The sequence below is a fragment of the Microtus ochrogaster genome, chromosome 7 (genome assembly GCF_000317375.1).
Source record: "Microtus ochrogaster isolate Prairie Vole_2 chromosome 7, MicOch1.0, whole genome shotgun sequence".
Lineage (NCBI taxonomy): Eukaryota > Metazoa > Chordata > Mammalia > Rodentia > Cricetidae > Microtus > Microtus ochrogaster.
This window is the reverse complement of record NC_022014.1, coordinates 2113557-2136033: the sequence shown is the minus strand read 5'-3', so window position 1 is coordinate 2136033 and position 22477 is coordinate 2113557. Positions and strand designations below refer to the sequence as shown.

Genomic DNA, 22477 nt, shown 5'->3' with positions numbered 1-22477 from the left:
TTTGGAGCCTGTCCTGGAACTAGCTCTTGTAGACCAGGCTGGTCTCGAACTCACAAAGATCCGCCTGCCTCTGCCTCCTGAGTGCTGGGATTAAAGGCGTGTGCCACCACTGCCCGGATTTGATACATTCTATTTACAACTGAGGTCAATCTTTGCAAAATATCATTGAAGGCTTCTTTTGGGCCTTGTATAATTTTAGTAAATGGCTCAGACTTCTTTTCAGATTCTTCAGCCTTGTCTACACTCACAAGCTGGCCACCAGTGGCCAAACACACTTTGGACAGACACCTCAACAGCAACCCTAAGCAGGAGCCATGCTGCTGTATGGGGCAAGAGGAGCCCACGTAAGCCTTGACTGACAACCGGCCTCGGAAGTTGCGGCTCTTTCAAAACTCCAGCCCCTCGTAGACGTGGACGCCCCCACAACCCGGGCGCGCCTCAGGGCAAAGTACTCTTGTCTGCACACTCGTCGTCTCCAACTTCACTTCACTGGTCACTGCCCACCTCCTGATGTCTATCCGTGGACCTCGAGCTGGGGCCAGTCCTCTCAAGGTCACACAAAGCTCGTGAACCCCCCCCCAGCGGTCCCAGACCTGATGAGTCCTGCATCTAGGGTGGTCCGGAAGTTCCACTCTGTTGCCACCCACTACGACCACGCCCTCAAAGCCTGGCCGATCGAACGTCAGGACCTGACCGCTGCTTCAACTTCCGAGTGCTCGCGGCTGCTATGGTTTCCACGGTGCAGAACTCGATCCTGGCTGTCTATAAACCTGGCGTCCCCACCTTTTCTCCTTTCGATCACCAGCAACACTTTGGGATCCGGTGGGCTAGCGTGTCCTATAAATTCTTGTCAACCGAAAAGTGGCGCGCAATAGGAAAGACGCATGCGCAATGCTGTTGCATTGATCAGCGTACGTACGTCACACTTCGTATAGTCTGTGGACTGCCGCCTAGCTCAACAGCGCCGCTGGTGTAGTGGTATCATGCAAGATTCCCATTCTTGCGACCCGGGTTCGATTCCCGGGCGGCGCAGTTGCTTTTTTGTTTCATAAACTTCAGAAGAAGGTGTGGCGCAGACGCAACAAACTTTCAATGTGACAAATACGCTGAAAACACTGGCTCAGACTAAGTGCTGGATGTTAGAGTAAACCACACCTGGATACTCACAGCCAAGCCCAGCGCCGACCCCTTAAGGAGTCAAGCGGCTTCCTGACAGTTTTCCTGTATCAGGCGGCTGGTAGGTACGACCACAACTCCCGTAGTGCCCTGCGCAGAAGCTGGACCACAGCTCCCGTCGTGCCCCGCGAGCATTCCTAGCCGGGTTGGCAGCACCGCAGCGATGATGGTGGCTGCGGCTGCTGAGCGAAATAAGGAGCCCATCCTGTGCGTGCTCCGCCAGTATGTAGATCCTGCCCAGCGCGGCGTTCGTGTGCTCGAGGTGGCCTCGGGCTCAGGCCAGCACGCCGCGCACTTTGCACAGGCTTTCCCGCACGCCGAGTGGCAGCCGTCAGACGTGGACCAGCGCTGCCTGGACAGGTGTGGCGGCTCGGTGTCTCTCACTTGCCGGGGGTTGGGTTGAGTTGGGGGCGGGGCTGGCGATGGGAAGAGAGGGCGCGACCAGGTCTGGGTGCTGGACTGAGGCCGCTTCTCAGGACTTAGCCTCTGACCCACTGTTGGTAGTGGTGGGGGGCGCTAGCTGACCCTTGCCCACGCGCTGCCCACTACAGCATTGCCGCCACCACCCAAGCCCAAGGGTTGTCCAATGTGAAGGCCCCGCTGTACCTGGACGTGACCTGGGAGTGGGAGCAATGGGGCGGAATCCAGCCGCGGTCGCTGGACCTGTTGCTCTGCATCAATATGATCCACATCAGCCCCCTGAACTGCACTGAGGTAAAAACATTGTGGAACCCAGCTTTCATTTTGCAAGAAAGGAGGCCTGAGTCTCTCTCTTTTTTTTCCTTTCCAGAAGGAAAAAATGATTTAATTCTACAAATTTACAACCCGCCCCCAAACAAACAACAACATAGAAAAAACAAAAAACAAAGCAAACAGTGTTGCCCTGATTCAGCAGACAAGTTCTGAGGTCAGATTGACTGACCCTGGCTAGCTAGATGGTGACAGGCAGATGTGCTGAATCAGGCCTGAGTCTCAAGCGCCCAGCTTACCCTGTCTCCCTCTCTTCAGGGACTCTTCAAAGCAGCAGGACAACTGCTTAAAACCAAGGCCTTGCTGATCACCTATGGGGTGAGTGACCCTACATTAAGAGGCCCTTAGCAGTCCAGGTGTTTCCCAGTCTCTTGCACTGAATCTGGGTCCTTGCCCTTTTCCTTCTTGGGAGCAGAAAGGGGGTGTTCTTTGCATACTCTTGTTCCCAGCCTAAAAATGAGTCCTATGGGAACTGACCTTGGGCCCACAGACTGTCTCCTTGTTCCCACAGCCCTTTGCAGTCAATGGAAAGATCTCTCCCCAGAGCAACGTGGACTTTGACCTGAGCCTCAGATGCAGGTCAGACCTAGGTAGAGAGGGGCTTGGCTCAGAGGGCAGGTGGGCTGATGAAACCTTCAGTTCTGCAAGTGACATCTCCCTCCCTCCCTGACTATAGGAACCCAGAGTGGGGGCTTCGTGACACAGCCCTCCTGGAGGAACTAGGCCAGGCCAGCGGCTTGGTCCTGGAGAGGATGGTAGGCAGGGCAATGGTGGGGGGCAGGGAATCTCCCTGGGACTAAGGGCCACTCCAGCAAAGCATTTTTCCAGGTGGACATGCCAGCCAACAACAAGTGCCTGATTTTCCGGAAAGAATAGCCTATTTCCTACCTCCCATGTGCCTGCATCTCTGTCAAAGGTTCTGCCATGGTACAAGCTAGACCTCAGCCCCTCCCTGAGTCACTCCTTGGGATAAATTAGTCCCTCCTAATCTGGTGGCCACAGTGCTACAGAGAATCTGGGCCCAATGGGCCATGAAATAAAGTCATTCCATTTCACTTGGGGCATCCCTACCACACTGTTTGCTGGGAATAGTTGTGGGAAGGCAAAGGGGGTTTGGTCTGAGGGAAGATTAGAGCTTGGAGGATGGCTGAAGCAGGATTGAGCTGGCTTCCTCTTATGTCCCAGGAGAGAAACTTGTAGGTCTGTAGGAGGGTCCCCAAGAGTGACATGGTGCTACTTGGTAACCCTTGGGCAGAAACTGGAGCTCCCATTACTCGCATCACTCCAGCTGAACACAGTGGTGATGGGGCGGCTGCAGCTAGAAGGGAACCAGAGGCTGTGAATCCCACAGGCACAGACGTTTATTCAGCAGGAAGGAGGGTGGGAATGGGGATTACAGATAAAGCTAGTCTTGGAAGCGGTTGAGCAGCTCACAAGCCTTCTTCTCAAGCAGCTCTGCAATCTTCTTGACTCGCTTCTCGCTGGCAGCACGGACATAGCTGTTAGCATCCAATATGGCCACACCTTCACGAACCTCACCCATGATGACCAGTGGCCCATCACCAGCTGTCACATTGGGGCATGGGCAGGCCCAGTCCATGCCACTCAGTGTCACCTCCAGGTATTTGGTGCCCAAGAACTTGAGGCCCATCTTGTCATCTTTGAGCACATCATCTAAGGCCACACGAGCAATGCCGCCTGCAGCCTCTGGCTCCTCCAGTACCTCTGTGAGTCGACCCACAATGGCAAAATCACTACGGCACAAGCTCAGAGCCAGCTTGCTCTTGAGGCGGCAGGCACGACAGGGTGGTGTGCGTGGCACGGGGCAAGCATCTTCACAGCTCTCCCGGCTCTCAAAGTTATTGCTGTTGCCTTCACAGCCACTGTATACAAAGGGGTGGCACTGCTGTAGCAGTGGGCTATAGGCCCAGCGTGGCTCCCAGCCCTGGCATGGGCCCTGAACTGCAGGTAGTGCACAGGCATCCCCAGGGCCACGGACACAGGCCTGTTGGCATGCCTCATAGGTCTCAAAGCCCCGGGCAGCTCCATCACATTTGAGGGCTGGGAAGGTCATGCAGCTGCCTCGCTGTGGGTCAAAGCGCCAAAGGACATGGTGAGGAGTGGCAGGCCCAACACAGGCCTGTGTGTCAGGCTGGCACTCAGCCAGGGCCAGGACACCTGGGTCCTTATCCTGAGTATTTATCCGCTGCAAAACAGAGAGGGGGAAGTCAGCCCGCAGCAGGCCAGCAGCATTGCGTGCAGTGCATGTATATAGGCCTGCATCCTCCAACTGGGCATTGTACAGCACTAGCTGTCCAATACTGGTGACAACCACATTGCCATACATCTGGTCAGGGCGCATGATCAGGTTCTCCCGCTGATGGCTTTGTTTCTCCCAGGTCACAGCAGGCGGTGGACGGCCACTAACATCACAGTGGAGGCTAGCTGTTCCTCCTACATGTACTGCCTGTGGTGAGGGGCTGTTATACAGGGCAGGTGGCATGGGAGCAGCCCCAGGGGTTGGCCGAGCAGTGGTCTCAGGTGGTCCTGGGCTACTGGGTGGCCAGCTGAGAATGTGTTTGCAGGGCACCACATGCAGGTGGAGACCTCGCAGGCAGGCCTCTGCATCCATATAGCAGCGGTTGTAATAAGTGAGGCCATCGGAAGCGCAAGTGAAGCTGGGTTCTTTCTCACAGCGGTCACGGCAGCGGCAAACTGGCTGCCCATCCCAGATGTCACAGTCAGAACCCTGTTGTGTGCATTGGAAGCCTTCACAGGAGGCTGCTGGCTCAGGTACAGCTGGGCCACCACTGGGGAATCGGGCCGCCACGCAGCTCCGCAGCCCACACACATTGGTGCAGCACTTCTCAGAGGCCGCACAGTCCTGAGGGACAGGGACAGTTTAGTGGAACCCTGAACCCTTCCCAGCATTGCCCATGCACTCCCCTGGGAGACGTGGCTGCCTCTCTCAAAGCCTGCTTCCCTATGGAAAGTGGTGGCAGTGCTTTCTGAACAGCATGAGCAGAGCAACAAGGCCGTGTCACCTTACTCCCACTGAATCCTCGGCACCGCAGCAGGCCTCTTTAGCAAGCACCTCTGCGGTGCAGATGGAGCAGTGTGCAAGCAGCTGCTCTGCCATCAGAGGGCGCACCACTTAGGGAACTCTTTTGTCCCCTTCCCAGTCTGGGAAATGAGGAAAGGACCACAGGCAGGGCAGGGCAGGGCAGGGCAGAAGGGTGGTGCCATTTGCAGGGGTAGGTCAGAGGCCTGGGTCCACATCACTTAAAGAAGTGGTGCTCAAGCAGGTTAGTGACAGGATTGGTGAAGACCAGTCAGTCCAGGGATGGGAGATGTTCTTACTCTTCAGACAGGTGAGGGTAGAAAGGTAGGGGCATCCCTTGAGCCCTGAGGACAGGTCATGGCCCCAAATCCAGGGAAATAAGTATGGAGACACCCTGGAGAAAGCAGACTCCTGGGGTTGGGGTCTGCTCCCCCCACGGAGGAAAGAGCTGGGGTGGGGCCCAGGATCCCATGAGATGTCAGTGCTCACCTGGTCCCTGGTGCACTCACGCTCACAGGTGCTCTGGGCGTCCACCCACAGGTGGGGGCTGAGCTGGTTGGGGCACATGCCAGGGTGGCTTCCAGGCTCTGGCAGCGGGTTGGTCTCCGAGGTCAGATGGATGAGCCCGAAGACAAAGAGCAGAGGCAGGAGTGGCTGTGGGGCAGGCATGGGGGCCACAGGGCCAGGGGGTGGGAGTGTGTGGCCACGAGCCACTCGTGGAGCCAGGACTTCCTATAGGCATCCACCTTATAGGGTCCTGGGCCTAGGATTGCTATCCCTGCCTCAAATGGACCCTCTTCTGTGACTCCTTGGGACCCTGCCCCCCAAAGGCTGGAGCCCACAGCTGATGTTCCTTTCTGGAAGTGTGAATAGGTATTCTGGGATCTTTCAAAACCCGTCCACAAAATACTGGCTGGCCCTCTCCCAGCCACTGTGGGTGGCTCTCAGGCTCTGGTCAGCATAGGACTGGGAACAGAAGAAGAGGAAGGGCTGGGGAGGGGCCAGAGGCCCTGAAGCTCAGAGCAACTGACCACTAGGGTCACCAAGGGGCGGAGAAGGGCCAGCTAAACCAGGGAGGGGGATGCTGTAATCCGAGCCCCTCCCTCTACAAGCTGAAGCCCAGCAGGGATCAAAGTCTCCTTAAAGACCCTCCTACCCTCTACTCAGGGAGGAGGGGCAGGGCTGGTAGATTTTAGCTTTTGTCCTCAGCCCCAGTCTCCAGCCCTGACTACTAGCCTAGGTTTTCTCCAAAGGCTGTCAAGGATGACACCTGTCACAAGTACAAGGAAGGAACATCTTCAGCTGGCAAGTGGTAGAGGTTCTGTTCTCCTCCAGGACCCTTCAAGTGTCACATCTGCCAGGTCTTGGCATAGAATAAAAAACCTGCTAGGGTGCCTGGCATGGTGGTGCACTGAGGAGGTGACAGCAGTGCTTTGGCCATCTCACCAGCTGAGAGCACACTGCAGCAGGATTCACCCCCTGGATACACTGTTTCTCTAAAAACAGGGCTCCTGGCTTCTTCAAATGGGCAAAGCAGGCACAAAACCAGATGGCTATTTTGTCTGTGTGAAAAAAAGACATGTGCAAAAAAGTTATGTGCACTGGTCAAAGACAGTCTCTCCTGACACTGACTGTAGTTCATAGTGCAAACAAGGGTCCAGAGAAGTCACCAAACTTCTTCTTAAGGGATGGCCAGCTCATCTTTCAAAGAGCAAGCGTCCTAGATGTTGCTCAGGGATCTAAGTACATTCAGGCCTTGCCCCACAAACCCACCATGAGGGCCAGCATCCATTCTTTAACTGGACTGTAGAGGCTCTACCACTGTGGGGGAGGGCAGGGAGATCAAAGCTGATGGCAAGACAAAGGGCCTGCTTGGAATCTGCCTTTCCAAACCCTTTCTGTGACTCCAGATGTCCCCAGGGAGTGGTTTTTTCAGAGACAGGAAGGAAAAAGTCTGTGTGACCCTTTGTCTGACCCCCTGACCCAGGAGGCAGGGTAATAAGAGCCTGGTCTGGCCAGGAGATCAAGAGATGGCTACCAGGCGCCAGTGTCTGCTGCCTTACAAAAGAGCTGTGGGTGAGCCGACTCCTGGTGATGAGGGGGCAGGGACGTGCCTACGGAACAGCGCAGGTGGCACCTGAGCCAGAGGCCATGTTTAGAGTGAACTGTATTGCCCCATTCAGATTTGCCTTCCAGTATATCAGACATAACCCTAGCTGAGCAGGGCCCTGCAAAGCCCCATAACCTGCTAGATGCTTTCCTGTGAAAGGTACCAGCTCCAGGTTCCACTTGCAGATGTGTTCTTGAAGCAGTGGTAAACTACGTGAAACAGTCTGCTGTAGGCTACGAACGAAGGCTCTTGTGAATAGTTGAGGCTGCCTGATGCTGGCCTGGCCAAGATTAGACCCCAGGAACCAGTGTGGCTTGTAACCAGGCCTGGCTACTTTGTGGCTGGGAATGTAAACCCAGTGGATGGATGGCTGCAGGTCACCGAGGTCAGCTGCAGGGGACAGTTAACAAAGCCTGGGATCATTTTGGCAGGCACAAAGCAGTGCTGGCTCCTGTGGCAGAGCACACTGTCAGACACCCCTCACCACCCCCAACAAGCTACAGGCCCACGAAGCCAGACCAATGTTCACAAAGAAAGACATGAGCTCACTGCTGAAGTACATTTACTGTACAAAGAAGTAAGAACGAAGAACCCAGGAATGGTGGAGTCCACAGCAGCAAGGGTAGTGTTGATGGCGTACACGCAGGCCAATCCAGGTCCTCAAAGTCTATACCACTCTATTCGCGATTCCAGAGAAAAGGTCTCTTATCAACAGCAACAGGACTGGTGGGGAAAGGTGATGCTTGATTGTATCCAGCCTCTGGGCCAGGTCCCAGGGGCTACTGCTTATCAGGCAGTTCCCACAACCATAGCCCTGTCCCTACAGGCATTAACCCAACCTCTCAGAACAGCAGGCTGGCGCTGTGTCTACCAGTGCCCTAGTAGCATCCATGGCAAGATGGTCTTAGGAAATGTGCACTAAGAAAGTCCCCAGTAAGGGGTCATGGCTCCTGCTATGGCCAGGGCCCTGAGGGCAGGAGGTAGAGTTAAGCACCAGCGTGCCTGAGGACTGTGTCACCAGGCAAGGACAGGAAAGCAGTCACATAGGATATCCACTGGGGACAACAACCCCACGGGGGAGAAGGCTGACTAGGGTGGATTGGGGTATGAGGAGCACTGTGGAGGAATAGTCCATGGCTTCAGAAGTTGCTCCACCTAGTGGGTCCCTATGGTTGAGGCTGCTGTTCCATAGAATGTCACTAAGAAACAAGTTAAAGAGATTCCAGTGACATAAACTTACAGGTAGAAGGGCCACAATAGGCAAGAAGCAGCTAGGAAACAGTCAAGGTTAACGAGTACAAGCTGCTAGACCCTGGGGTCCCAGGCCTTGTGCCCAAAGCTCAGATACCACTGAAGACCATTAAGCACTTGAGTTCTGCCTCAACCTGGAGATACTGAGTGTATAGTAAACATCACTCAAAGTGCCAGGGCACAGTGGAGAGGGATACAAGTGGGGTTTCCAGGTGCAACCAGCTTCTCTCCTGGGTCTCAGGAGCAGAAGCCTTGCCTATGTCCAGCATACTGACGACCTTTGTCAGAAATGAAAGCTGGAGCTAAGACTGCGGCCAGAGCATCTGGAACACACCCTGGCCCCATCTTTTTCCCACTGGCCTCGGAGCAACATCAACACCCAGAAAGGGTGTTTATAAACCCAAAGGTCATCTGGCTTCAATGCTGAAACTCTCCATCACTGCTTCACCCCTCCTTCCCTGACATCCTGAGCTTCCCCAACAGCTGATGTGGCTATGAGGGGCATCCAGGCTTCCCTGACAGCCCTTTAAAAATGTACAAAACAGGTAAAATGTTCTCCATATAAATAAAGGGGAGCCAGGCTCACTCCCAGCCTGGAGTCCAGGATTGGTTCAGACCTGGTCCCCGTAGCACCAGCAGCCCTGCTGCTTGGTCTGTGGAGCATGTCTCTCCCTGCACGCCCCTTCCCTCCACTAGCTCAGATGTGGAGGAAAGCCTGGGAAGACCCAGGCATGGTTGTGTAGCCAAGTCTTCCTGCACGCAGCAGGGCCTAGTGCCTGGCCAGGAGTGCTCCAGCATTAGCTCCGAGTCTGAACAGGCGGAACCCACAGGTTCCGCTAGGAGATCTTGCAGTTGCTCCGAGAGCAGTTCTGAGGTGGACTCTGGGGGGGACGGATGGACTTGGACCTCTTAAGGCTGTTGCCCTTGCTGCCACTGCCCCCGGCCCCACTTGCCAGGGAGTAGGAGCGGCCATGCATCATGACAGCGTTCATGCCGTTGGCCATGGAAAAGGACTTGAGGTGGCTCTTGATGGTGACAGGTAGTGGGAGCTTGTCGATGAGGTGCACGGGGGTACAGGAGACAATGGCACGGCAGCAGAGGTCCTGCAGGCTGAAAACTGTGAGGGGAGGGTAAGATGGAGGAGGGAACAGATAGATAATGAGATTTTATGAGGGGAGCTGTTGAGAGGTACATGGTTTTCACATTACCTGTAAAGCCTGGCTGAGTCTCAAAACTCCTGGTGGCTTCACCAGCTCAGGGATCCTGGATGCCCCACTATCTGTACACTGGGTGGCTCCTATCTCCTGCCTTCTTAGAGCAGAAAACACTACAAAGTGTTCTTAAGAGAGGCCAGTCTGTCCAGATGCTCTATAAGACTGGGTGAGGAGGCAGACTAACTTTGGAATGCAGCCCTTGCTATAGCTCTAGTTGGAGGTTAATTCAGTCTTGCCTATAGTTGGCAGAAGTCAAGAGAAGATTTAGTTACTCTGTTCTCTGTGGCTTCATCTTAGGGTGACATTGTAAGCATCTCTGTGCCTAGTAGGGAGCCCTACTGTAAAGTACCCCGTGAGTAAGGCCATCATTAGGGCTTCTGGTCAAGTATATGGACAATGATAGATACTGCTGAGCTGCACACACTACTTCTGTGACCATTAGCAGTGAAGGTGACTGTGCAGAGCTCTGCTCTCAAATCATGGCAAAGAGATCACTTGCTCTAGGTCTGGGCGGGCAGCCACGTGACTGCAGTTTGTTTTTTTTTTGGTTTTTCGAGACAGGGTTTCTCTGCGGCTTTGGAGCCTGTCCTGGAACTAGCTCTGTAGACCAGGCTGGTCTCGAACTCGCAGAGATCCGCCTGCCTCTGCCTCCCGAGTGCTGGGATTAAAGGCGTGCACCACCACTGCCCGGCTGTGACTGCAGCTCTTAAGAGACTACTTATACTCTAAATGCACTATCGATGCCTGCAGCTCCACCATCAGCCCCCATGACTCCACTAGCTAGCATCCTAGCTGAACTAAGCCTCAGTCCCACCTCGATTGGGCCTCCAGATCTTCTCCATGCCATGCCGCATAAGAACGATACGAGAGAGCTCAGTGAAGGACTCAATGACGTTGAAGTTGCACAGGGGGCTGACTTCAAAGAAGGTCATGCAGTTCTTCTCTGCGTAGGCTCGGGCCTGCTCCGTTGGGACTTGGCGCTTGAAGGCCAGATGCAGCCGGTTCCCAACCAGGATCCGGGGAACACCAGGTGCATGCTTAGGAGGGGTTCAGAACTCAGCAGAGGCACAATCACAAGCCACCCCCACCCCTTGGCCATAGGCAGGGCTCCTAATGTCTGCATTCTGCAATGAAGCAAGTCCAGAAATGTCTGGATGGAGCCAAGTAGACAGCAAAGTTCAGCTGTTCATTGCTGAACAACACTCCCAGGGTAGGGGAGGACTACATTGGGCAGCACTCCCATGAAGCATACCCCAGTCACAACTTGTTCCTATAGTCTCTCCTGGAGAGGCATAAACCCACACCTACCTCATCGATCTCCTTGATCCACCGGTCAATGCCATCAAAGGACCAACGGTTGGTGATATCATACACCAGGAGGATTCCCTGCAAGTTAGATGAATGGCGATTATCCACAGGCGTGTTTGGGCCCATTCCCAGGAGAAACTTGCTGGATAGGAATAGTCACAATTCCTAGACAGGGCTAGGAACATGGTCCAGAAGACTACAGATAATTAGCATGGTCACAACCTACGGACCAGAAATGCATCTGCCACCCAGGAGAGCAGCAGGGAAGGGACCTTCTTTGAGTTAAATTGGCCCAGCCCACATATGCCTGAGAACACTGCTGGAGCAGAACTGACTTTTTAACAATTTTTTAAATCCAGGCCAGTCACAGGCATTACTCTGAAATCATTCAAAAGCCACACAGGCTATAAGCCCCCCCATCCCCAAACAAAGGTCTAAGCTTTGGTTGGGGGAGGAGTGTGAAGAGCCACAGAACTCACTGGAGGACCAAGCATTCTGGAAGTCAGTCTATCAGCAAACTCCGCTCTAGGGGCACCTGGGGCTGAATGGAGGCAGCTCTGAGTTTTTCAGCTCCAAACTTATACAGCAGAATGTCAGTCACTCGGAGCAGTAGTCAGTGAGGGCTGCCTCAGTCAGGCTAAACAGGATTTGCTACAGGGCTTTTCCTGCCACATCCCTCAGAGACCAATTACTGGGAGCTCAGCTCTGGGCTGTCTCCATCTGCCTCAAATATCCCAGCGGGACCACCTTCGTGGACTCTCCAGCATGGGTGGTACTGAGCGAGCACATTGCTCATCACAAAGGGTTAACTAACACACTGCAAATCTGCCTCTCATCCTGGGTTGATTTTGAGAGTCAGCAATCAGAGTCCACCCACTGAGTCCCTCACTCCTCTTCCCACAGGTTCTCATACATGGATGACAGAGAAGGGGGACAAAAACGGGCAAAGATGGGAGTAGGAAGAGGGAAACAGAATTGCCATTTCTGAAAACTCATGCTAGTCCCAAGTCCTACTGAGATAAAGGCCTGTAGGTAACAGGCCTGGCTCAAGTAGAGCAGCAGCTGGGGTGGAACTTCTCTATCCTGGAGGGATCCCATACCTTACCTTGAGGTCAGGTACCACTGAGAGGAGCCAAACTGAAACTGCCTGACCTCAAGGAGCCAGGTCAGTGAGTGAAAAATATATTTATAATAACTAAACATGGCAGAGATGGAGGGCCACATTTATAATCTCATCATTCAGGAGTCTGAGGCAGGGGGTTGGGCTGCAAACTGGAGGCCACTCTGGTTACTAGTGTAGATAGCTAGGTCTAGGCCAGCCAGACTATATAGCAAGACCCCGACTAAAAAGCTGATAGTTAAATGAAAATGGCCCCATATGCTCATATATTTGTATGCTTAGCCTCCAGCTGATGAACTAATTAGGAAGGATTAGGAGGTGTGTCTTTGTTGGAGGAGGTGAGTTGCTAGGGGTGGGTTTTGAGGTTTCAAAAGTTTACCTAGGCCCAGTGTCTGTCTGTCTCTGCCTGTTTGCAGATCAGGATATAAAGCTTCCAGATACTTCTGTAGCACCATGCCTGCCTGCATATCACCATGCTCTTGACATAATGATAACAATAAACTAACCCTATGAAACTGTACACATGCCTCCAATAAGTGTGTTCTTTTAGCCAGGAGGTGATGGCGCACACCTTTAATCCCAGCACAATATTTATTTATGTTCCGTTGTTGATTTTTTAGAAGTTGCATGGGGTGGATCTCTGTGAGTCATCCTCAATCACTTTCCACCATTTTTGTGTGTGTGTGTGTGAGTGTTACAAGGTCTCTTACTGAACCTGGAGCTTGTCAATTTGGCTAGACTGGCTGGCCATTAAATTTCAGGGCTCTTGCTGTCTCTGCTTCCCCAGTACTTGGATTACAGGTACATACTATTTCACTTGGCTTTTATTTTATTTTATTTTTTTAAATATTTATTTATTTATTATGTATACAATATTCTGTCTGTGTGTATGTCTGCAGGCCAGAAGAGGGCACCAGACCTCATTCCAGATGGATGTGAGCCACCATGTGGTTGCCGGGAATTGAACTCAGAACCTTTGGAAGAGCAGGCAATGCTCTTAACCGTTGAGCCATATCTCCAGTCCTCACTTGGCTTTTAATATGGGTGCTAGGGATCCAAACTTGGGTCTTCATGCTTGCATGGTAACACTTCACTGATTGAACCATCGTTGTTGCCCTCTAAAGTACCTTTTAAAAATAAAAATTGAGGGGAGCTGGAGAGATGGCTCAGAGGTTAAGAGCACTGGCTGATCTTCCAAAACACCAATGCAAATAAACTAAGAATAAATAATTAAAAAATTAAAAATTGAACATTTATTCTCAGCACTCAGGAGGTAGAGGCAGGCAGATGTCTGTGAGTTTGAGGGCAGTCTCATCTATCAAGTTACAGGCCATCCAGGGCTACTTAGCAAGCCTTTGTCTTACTCTGTATCAAAATAACTAACAAATGAAAACCAAACCCTACAAATTAAGCTGGGTCTGGTGGTATGTGCTTCTAAATGCAGTACTTGGGAGACTGGGGTAGGAGAACTGCTATGGGATCAAGGACAGCTGATGTTACAGTAAGACCCTGAGAGAGAGAGAGAGAGAGAGAGAGAGAGAGAGAGAGAGAGAGAGAGAGAGAGAGAGCGCTGTCATGATTCTACATACCTATTACCCTATCACCCAGAAGGAAGAGGTAGGAAGATCAGCTCAGGACTAGCCTCAGAGATGGCTCCGGCTGCTAAGCCTGACAACCTGAGCTTGATCTCAGCAATCCACATTGAGGAAGAAGAGACTAACTCCCAAAACTTGCCCTCTGACTTCCACTTATGCACACTCCCCTCAAATAAATAATACATGTAAATAGATAGGCACTTAGTAATATAATGTATCTGTGTGGTCCAAACTCCCAAAGTACAAAGAGCCAGGGTGAAAAACTCCTGTCTTCCCACCTCACACACCCTGGTTGTGTTAAAATATTCTCTTCTACACACATGCGCATGCACATACACACAAACACACACACACAAGCAACTGCCAGGTGCCAAGAGGCATGCGGATATCCTCCTCAGTAATGACCTACTAGTGTATCCTCTACCGCTTCTCATAGAAACCCTTCCACATAAACAAATCCACTCTGCCCTTAAAGGACAACATACTCCTGTACTAATGGAAATAAACGCAGCGCAGCTGGACAGCACCTCCTGCTGGTACTGGTGTGGCCCCACAGTGAGTAGATATTGTCAAGCCTGTCTTAGGACCTCCATGTACCAAACAAGGGGCACCCTCTCTCTCCCGGGAGGCAGCACAGGACCATAGGAATTAAGAGGCTGCTTCAGGACTCAACCATAAAAATAAGCTTGGCCACTGGTGAGGATGAAAGGGATTCGGTAGCAGCCACAAAACAGTGCTACATGTGACAAGTGACAAAAGCAAAGGAGAAGCTATTAGCCTTTGTTTGTGCGATGTGCAAGACTCAGACCTTGAGAGACCCAGGAGACAAAGGGTTGACAAACGGTAGGAGAGCAGTAAGACATGTCCTATTAAAATGCCTTGCCAGAGCCGGACGGTGGTGGTGCATGCCTTTAATCCCAGCACTCTCTGAATTCAAAGCCAGACGGATCTGCAGAGTGAGTTCCAGGACAGCCTGGTGCTTGTGCTTGTGTGTTCTTTTCCTCTCAAAACAACAACAAAAACTCAAAAACTTTTTAAATGTAAGACATATTCATCGTTCTCTTATAAAAGAATAATGGGCGGAGAGTGGTGGCTCATATATTTATTTCTAGCAGTTGAAAGGCTAGAGAAGGAGACTCCCTGCAGAGTTGGAGATCTGCTTGGGCTATATGAAGTATGAGATCCTATCTCAAAAATCAGGGAGAGTGCCTAAAAGTACTGACTGCTCTTACAAAAGACCCGGATTTGAGTCCTGGACTCACATAGCAGTTCAGAACCATTTGTAACTCCAGTCCCAGGGGATCTGAGACCTTCTTTTAACCTCCATTGCTACCAGGCATACATGTGGTGCACAATCATACATGCAGGCAAAATACCCATATACATAAAATACATTTAAAAAAAATAAAGTGAAGGGGCTGGAGAGATGGCTCAGTGGTTAAGAGCATTGCCTGCTCTTCCAAAGGTCCTGAGTTCAATTCCCAACAACCACATGGTGGCTCACAACCATCTGTAAAGAGGTCTGGTGCCCTCTTCTGGCCTGCAGGCATACACACAGACAGAATATTGTATACATAATAAATAAATAAATAAATAAATAAATATTAAAAAAAAAGATCCAGTAATACCACTTTAGAAAAAAATAAAAATAAAGTGAAGAGGGTCCTGTAGAATTTATCCTTAGACTAATGTTCCTCACTCCTGGTTGTCTAGAGGTAGGGTCTGGGTTTTCCGGCTCTTGCAGAAGTTTGAGGTGCACCAAACAGAACTGAACTTCCATTCACATCCCTCATGCAGAGCAGCACAGGATCTAAAGCAGTTCTATTTACACAGGTCTCAGCTACTTTCCCTCTGGTTTCAGAATGATGAAAACATGATGACTCCAGGGAACAGGGAATAGCGAGTCACACCATGCATGGTACTGTGTATGCATGGTGCTCTCCTACTGCCAAGACAAGATCCCCATAGCTGCAGCCCATCGTTAACATTTCCAGTCTGCAGAGTTCTAGCTTTGATACAGCTCAAGTCACCTCCACATTCAGTCACACCCTTAGGAGACACACAATTCTGTGTGTGAGGGTAGATGGGGGAACGCCTTTGGCTTCTGGTGAAACAAATGGATAAGCTGCACCTCAACAGCTTGGAGAGGCCACTGCTGTGCTAAGTTCAGGGTACATCTTAAGGCACCATGAAAACAGCAAGGGTTCATACAGGGACACTAGAGGCAGGTACAATAGAGACTCAGTTGCCTCCCACATAGGCAGCCTCGAAATGAGGCTACAAGGCTAAGAATCCTTCCTACACAGATGGGCTTTTGGAGACCTGATGTCTGGACATCAAAATCCTTGGGAAAAAAAGGGCTGAGGATGCAGCTCAGTAGCGGAACCCACCAATCATGTACGATAAGGGCCCAGAGCTCAATCCTCAGCGCTGGAAGAAAACAAAACACTTGATCAAAAAGAGTAAAGTTCTTAGGGAACTGGCAGAATAGTGATACCGGTTCAGAAAGAATCAGGAGAGGCACCTACCAGACAACATAATGGTGCTGGTCTTACCTGTGCGCCCCTCGAGTAGGACCTGAAGATGGTGCAGAACCTGCCCTGGCCCGACGTGTCCCTGAAACACACAGGAGGGTCAGCAGCATGCACGAGTATTCCCAGTATAAGAGGCTCAGTCCTGTCTCCTTTTTTTTTTCCTTCTTCTTTTTTTTGAGACAGAGTCTCACTGTGTAATTTTGACTAGAACTGGCTTCATAGAATAGGCTAGCCTCGAATTCACAAAAGTCTCTGCCTGCCTTTGCCTCCTGAGTACTGACTGGGATTAAAGGCAAATGTACACACAGCTCCTTCTTAATTTGTGTTTGTTTTGGTTTTTTGAGACAGTTTTTCTGTATAACAGGACTAGCTGTTCCAGAACTCACTTTTTAGATCAAGCTGGCCTTGAACTCACAGAGATCTGCCTACCTCTGCCTCCCTGAGTGCTGGGATTACAGGCATGTGCCACCATGCCCAGCCTTAATTTTTAATTTTATGTGTATGAACAACACATGCATGCCTGATGCCCATGAGAGGCCTGAAGTGGATGTTAGACCCACTGGAACTGAAATTATACACTGCTGTGAGCTGTCGCATGGGTGCTGGGACCCAAATCTGGGTCCTCACAAAGAACAGCAGTCCTCTTCTTAACCTCTGAGCATCTCTCCAGCCCCAGGAAGACAAGTTTTTATGGGTAAAATTGGAGGAGGTGCCAGGCAGTGGTGGTGCATGCCTTTAATCCCAGCACTTGGGAGGCAGAGGTAAGAGAATCTCTGTGGGTTCGAGGCAGCCTAATCTACAGAGTAAGTTCCAGGACAGCAAAGACTGTATCACAGAGAAACCCTGTCTCAAAAAACAAAAACAAACAAGCAAACAAAATTGGAGGAAGCTTTAAAATAAAACATTCTGGGCTTTTTGGTTTGCTCATCATGGAGAAAAATCCAGTTTGAACACAGTATATGTAAAAGGTTACGGCAAATAAGATGCTTCCTCATGGGGCTGGAGAGATGGCTCAGCAGTGAAGAGCATTGGCTATTCTCCCAGAGGACCTGGGTCCAATTCCCAGCCACCGATGACAGCTCACAACTGTCTATAACTCCAAGATCTGACACTCTCACATAGACATATATGCAGATAAAATATCAACACACATAAAAGTAAATAAAATATTTTAAAAAAGATGCTTTCTCACTTGGCTTCCATGTTCTCATCAGATTACCAACTCACCAGAGTTCCAGTTTGACACGCCGTCCGTCCAGTAGGATGGTGGTAGTCTTATAGTCAATTCCTGTGAGGAAGCAGAGGGTCAGAGTGTCCATCAGTAATGGGCTTCACTGTGAGGTCCTCCTGCCCAAGTCTGTGTTTTAAACAGAAAAATATACTTCCTCAAATCCCACAATGACCTCCAGGGAAGCAGGAGCAGGAGGAAGGTGCTCATTGCCCTCGGCTATGGCTTTCTCAGGGCACCTGACTAGCTCACACTGTATGACAACCATGGGCCAGGTAGAAGCCCAGATCAGAATGGGACATTAGAAATACTCAGGCCACACCAGTCTCTAACGGCTCTGGACCCAGAATGCCTGGAGGGAAATGGTTCACTCCCGCTGTGACATGTCTTTCCTATAAATTCTACAGTTGACCTCTCAAAAAACAAAGTGCTGGGGCTGGAGAGATGGCTCAGCGGTTAAGAGCACTGACTGCTCTTCCAGAGGACCCGGGTTCGATTCCCAGCACCCACATGGCAGCTCACAACTGTCTGAAAATGCAGTTCCATGAGATCTGACACCTTCACACCAAATGAACATAATAAAGTTAAAAAAAAACCCAAAAAAACAAAAAAACAAAGTGCTTTCTAATTCTTTGATTTATCACAGTTCTTAGATACTGCTGCATCACCAAGATGAAGGTATTTACTTACTTACTTAGGTTTTGTTTGTTTTTTGAGACAGGGTAGCCCTGGCCATCCTGAACTTGCTATAGATCAGGCTGGCCTTGAAATCAGAGATTGACCTACCTCTACCTCTTGAGTAGGTGTGTGCCACCACTGGCTGGCTTTTTACTTAGTTTTTAGAAACAGGGTCTTCAGATGTAGCCCATGCTGGCCTTAAGCTCATGCAGTCTCCTGCCTGAGCACCCGAAGATTACAGATGAGACCACCACACAGGACCAAAGTAATCTTTTAAAATGCTGCTCCCCACAGAACTCTCCAAAGACCTTTATATTTATTCTACCTTGAGGGTTTGCTTTATGTTTTCACGTTTTTATAAAAAAACAAAACAAAACAAAACAGATGTTGGTGGAAGCAGGCCACACTGGATACTTAATTTATATAAAACACTAGACAGAGAAACCCTGTCTCGAAAAACCAAAAAAACAAAAACAAAAACAAAAACACTGGAGCCTTATCAGATCCACCAATGGTGCCCAAGTTTGTTTTTTAAACGGGGGGGGGGGGACACCAACAATGATGAACTACGATGACACAATGGAGCTTACTATACAGAAAAGGTTCCTGAACAATAACTCCCTCTCTCATCTCCAGTTTAAACCTTAAAGACATCAGTTTTTTATTTTTCACATAATACTTGCAAGCCAGGTGTAGTGATACACAACTATAATTCTACCACTTGGGAGACAGATGCAGATCTAGAACTCAAGGTTACTTTTCTCTGTACAGTAAGTTCAAGGCTGCCTAATCTACAGAAAATCCTGTCTAAAACCTAACAAGTTAACTGTGTTCCAAGAGGACTTGGAGATGGACATTTAAAATGCACAGGTACCACTCTCACAGAATGTGGTATACATGCGCATATGCACATCTGCACACCTGTGTGCACTGAGTGTACATTGTTGTCTGTGCACCTATGTCCCTGTGTATCTCTATGTCTGCATTACAGTACAACATCCTCTTCAGGCATCAGTAGCTTCTTCTGAGCCATCTTCTGCCTGGTCAACTAGTAACTGCATCCAAACTTGGTTCTCATGCATTAAAGGACACTATAACAGAGTGAAAAATTGTAACATAAGAAAATATTTGCAAATTATAAATCTTATTAAGACCGAGAGTTAGCCAGGCGGTGGTGGCACACACCTTTAATCCCAGCACTTGGGAGGCAGAGGCAGGCGGATCTTTTTGAGTTCGAGGCCAGCCTGGTCTACAAGAGCTAGTTCCAGAGTTCCAGGACAGGCACCAAAGCTACAGAGAAACCCTGTTTCAAAAAAACAAACAAACAAACAAAAAAGACCGAGAGTTCTATAAAGAACTCCTTCAATTCAACAATAAAACAACTCAATTCAAAAATGGACAAAGACATATCGCTACAAAAGACATAGATAGCAATGGTCAACAAGCACAAAAAAAATTTGTAGCATTATTGGCAGCCATCAGAATATGAAATCAGAACCCTATGCTAACCACTGCATACTGGATGACATGGCTAGACACAACACAGATGGTGAGATAGAGAAACAGGTGGCAATGCTAACACAATAGTGATTACACAAATGTACAAACAAGTGGTGCTCCTGAACTGTGTACTTGGCAAGTGTGGTGAAGACATGGATTTTTGAGACAGGGTTCTCTATTTAGACTACCTGGCCTGGGACTTGTTATACAGCTGGCTTGAGTTTGCAGCAATTCTCCTGCCTCTGACTCCTCTACTTCCATGATATAAGGTAGGGGTATTGCATACACGCCGGCAGGATTGACCGCTGGACCAGATCATAGTACTCCTGTATCCTTTCCCTATTTTCCCCCGAGTTTCTATGGTAGAAGTTCAATGCTGGCAACTGCAGCTTCCAAGAGAAGCTTGTGGGGACACTATTGTGGTGATTTTTAATTAATTAATTACCTTGTTCCCTCCCCCTCCCCCCAAGGTTTCCCTGTGTAGTCCTGGCTGTCCTGGAACTCACTCTGTAGATCAGGCTGCCCTTGAACTTAAAGAGATCCGTCTGCCTCTGCCAAGGCAAGTGCCACTACTGCCCGGTGTGTTTTTATTTATTTGTCTGTTTGTTTTGAGGCAGGATCTCACTTCTGTAGCTCTGGCTGTCCTCGGACTCACTGTGTAGACTGGGCTGTCCTTGAACTCAAGAGATCTTTCATAGAGATCTGTCGGCCTCTGCTTCCTGAGTACTGGGATTAAAGGCATGCACCACCACACTTTGTACTGATTTTTGTCTGGCCTGTTTGAGAGCCATCAGCAAGAGCTACAGCACACATAGCCTTGACTGTGATCTGGACTCTCCAATCCTATCCCCGAGGAAAGCAACTGCCTGACTACTAAACTACCCCTAGATGGCGCTGTGGCCCCAGGCCTGCCAAGAGTGCAGCAGCTACAACTCAACAGTGGATACCTAGGAAGAGCCTACAATGAGACCATGAGGTCACCAACAAACAGACCTGTCACTCACATAAAGAGCTATGCTAATGGGCCTGTCACTGTCCTCAGCTGGCTCTCAGGTGGTCCCTGCTGACTGTGACACTGAAAGGCTCCCCCAGCCAGCACAACTGCCTTTCAGAATCAAACATTCTAGCAGCTCCAGCACCAGGAGGGCCTGGAACACTTCAACATGGAGATAGTTTGCAACTCTGGGAACCAGGTCAAGCATCTCAAGAGAGGAGCTTACCCGGGGTGGGTGTTAGGGGGAGGACCAAGGGCCTGTTCTCCACATACACCTAGGTATTCTGTGCTCACCCAGGACACATGGGACAGTCATCCATTAGCCAATGAACCAGCCTCCTCCCATCAGGCTTTAAACATTCAGCAGCTTTTTGTGCTGGAGTAGAGCATAACAGTAAAACGTGATTTGCTACATACACAAGGTCCTGGGTTCAACTGCCAGCACCCAAAATAAAAGGGAGGGAATTTTAAACAAAGTAAATCATTCAATGTGCCAGGCATGCTGGCACACAACTTTAATTCCAGTACTTTGGAGGCAGAAGCAGGCAGATCTCTTGAGTACATGGCCAGTCTGGTCTATATAGTTCCAGAACACTCAGAACTACACAGATAGACCCTGCCTCCAAAAACAAAATAAAAATAAATAAACAGCCAGGCGGTGGTGGCGATGTACATGCACGCCTTTAATCCCAGCACTTGGGAGGCAGAAGTAGACTGATCTCTGAATTTAAGGCCAGCCTGGTCTACAGAGCGAGTTCTAGGCCAGCCAAGGCTACACAAAGAAATTCTGCCTTAAAAATATAAATAAATAGGGGCTGGAGAAATGGCTCAGCGGTTAAGAGCACTGACTGCTCTTCCAGAGGACCCAGATTCAATTCCCAGTACCCACATGGCAGCTCACAACTGTCTGAAAATCCAGTTCCAAGGGATTTGACACCTTTACACCAATGCACATAAAATAAAGATAAATAAATCATAAAAAAATTTAAAAAAAAGAAAAATATATATAAATAAATAGAAGAAAGAAAGAAAGGAAGGAAGGAAGGAAGGAAGGAAGGAAGGAAGGAAGGAAGAAAGAAAGAAAGAAAGAAAGAAAGAAAGAAAGAAAGAAAGAAAGAAAGAGAGAGAGAAAAGGAGCAGGAGCAGTCTAGCTATGTGGCACTGCATAAGTACCAGTGAATGCCCACTACATGCACCCACTGAGCTAGACTTTTCAGCTCTCCTGCCAGGAAGTGCAGGTGTTGCCTGGTAGACCTGTGGCTTAAGGAGGTCACAGGGGTCGGTGACAGGTGGCTTTGCATCAGTACCCTCTAGCAATTCCTTTTTTTGGGCAAAGTCAGGAAAGTAAAAACTGCTGTCCTCACCTGGAAAGCATCTTCCCTGACTTCTAGTTTTCTAGACTGGTTGAGCTACAGCCCAAGGCTAGTCAGCATCCCCCGAGATTCCTTCAGATTCTGGGCCATTCTCCCCAGCAGAGCTGGGTGATTTTAATCTCTTGGCTCCCAGTTCAGTGAGCAGGACCTCACTACTCCCACTGCTCATTATACAGCTCTGAAGGGGCTCTACACTAAGCAACTAAAGAGAGCATAGTTCAATACAAGAGGATGCTTGGGGGTCTAATGACAGTTCACATTAAAGTGTTATGCCAAGATAACCAGGGAAGGAGCCCTTGGCTTGGAAGGGTTCTAAAAGGAGCAATTATCCAAGGCTTGAGGGTAAGTAGGTCCTGTGTTGAAGGAGGGGGCACAGAGGTGGAGTGTGGTGGAAGACACAGAGCAGTGACCTGGAACAGGGCCTGAGCCAGGCACAAGACAGACAGCAGGCATGTAGGGCAAAGGCTGGCAGAGCCACAGGCAAGCTCAAGTCTGAACATGGCTGTAAGGGGATTGGTGGGTGTCAGTAGGGGCCTTTCTACAAGAACACTCTGTCAGCACTACTCACTTTCCCCTTCTGTTTAA

The 22477-nt window shown here is 49.9% G+C and overlaps 3 protein-coding genes, 1 non-coding gene and 1 pseudogene across 4 annotated transcripts in view; 2 read left to right on the top strand and 3 right to left on the bottom strand.

The window, feature by feature from the left end:
• Positions 1–1311, bottom strand: part of LOC102000600 — a 4909-nt pseudogene extending 3598 nt beyond the window's left edge.
• On the top strand, positions 962–1032 carry Trnag-ccc. The gene has a single exon. It is a non-coding gene; the product is annotated as a tRNA-Gly (tRNA).
• An 8-nt stretch (positions 1312–1319) lies between the features above and the next one.
• Positions 1320–2971, top strand: Mettl26 (methyltransferase like 26). Its single transcript, XM_005349067.3, has 6 exons — positions 1320–1536; positions 1728–1890; positions 2185–2244; positions 2438–2505; positions 2603–2681; positions 2755–2971. The coding sequence occupies exons 1-6, from the start codon at positions 1340–1342 to the stop codon at positions 2800–2802; spliced, it is 615 nt and encodes a 204-aa protein (XP_005349124.1). The 5' UTR covers positions 1320–1339; the 3' UTR covers positions 2803–2971.
• A 105-nt stretch (positions 2972–3076) lies between these two features.
• Wfikkn1 (WAP, follistatin/kazal, immunoglobulin, kunitz and netrin domain containing 1) lies at positions 3077–7572 on the bottom strand. The gene is made up of 2 exons (XM_005349066.3): positions 5477–7572; positions 3077–4810 (listed from the first exon to the last, which is right to left on the bottom strand). Exons 1-2 carry the CDS (start codon positions 5654–5656, stop codon positions 3332–3334), a joined length of 1659 nt encoding a protein of 552 aa, XP_005349123.1. The 5' UTR covers positions 5657–7572; the 3' UTR covers positions 3077–3331.
• A 70-nt stretch (positions 7573–7642) lies between these two features.
• Rab40c (RAB40C, member RAS oncogene family) overlaps positions 7643–22477 on the bottom strand; it is a 36432-nt gene continuing 21597 nt past the window's right edge. The window contains exons 3-7 of the mRNA XM_005349065.2: positions 17347–17407; positions 16141–16201; positions 10871–10948; positions 10377–10599; positions 7643–9465 (exon numbers count right to left, since the gene is read on the bottom strand). Coding sequence (XP_005349122.1) covers positions 9185–9465; positions 10377–10599; positions 10871–10948; positions 16141–16201; positions 17347–17407 — 704 coding nt within the window. The 3' untranslated portion in view covers positions 7643–9184. The remainder of the gene's footprint in view (positions 9466–10376; positions 10600–10870; positions 10949–16140; positions 16202–17346; positions 17408–22477) is intronic.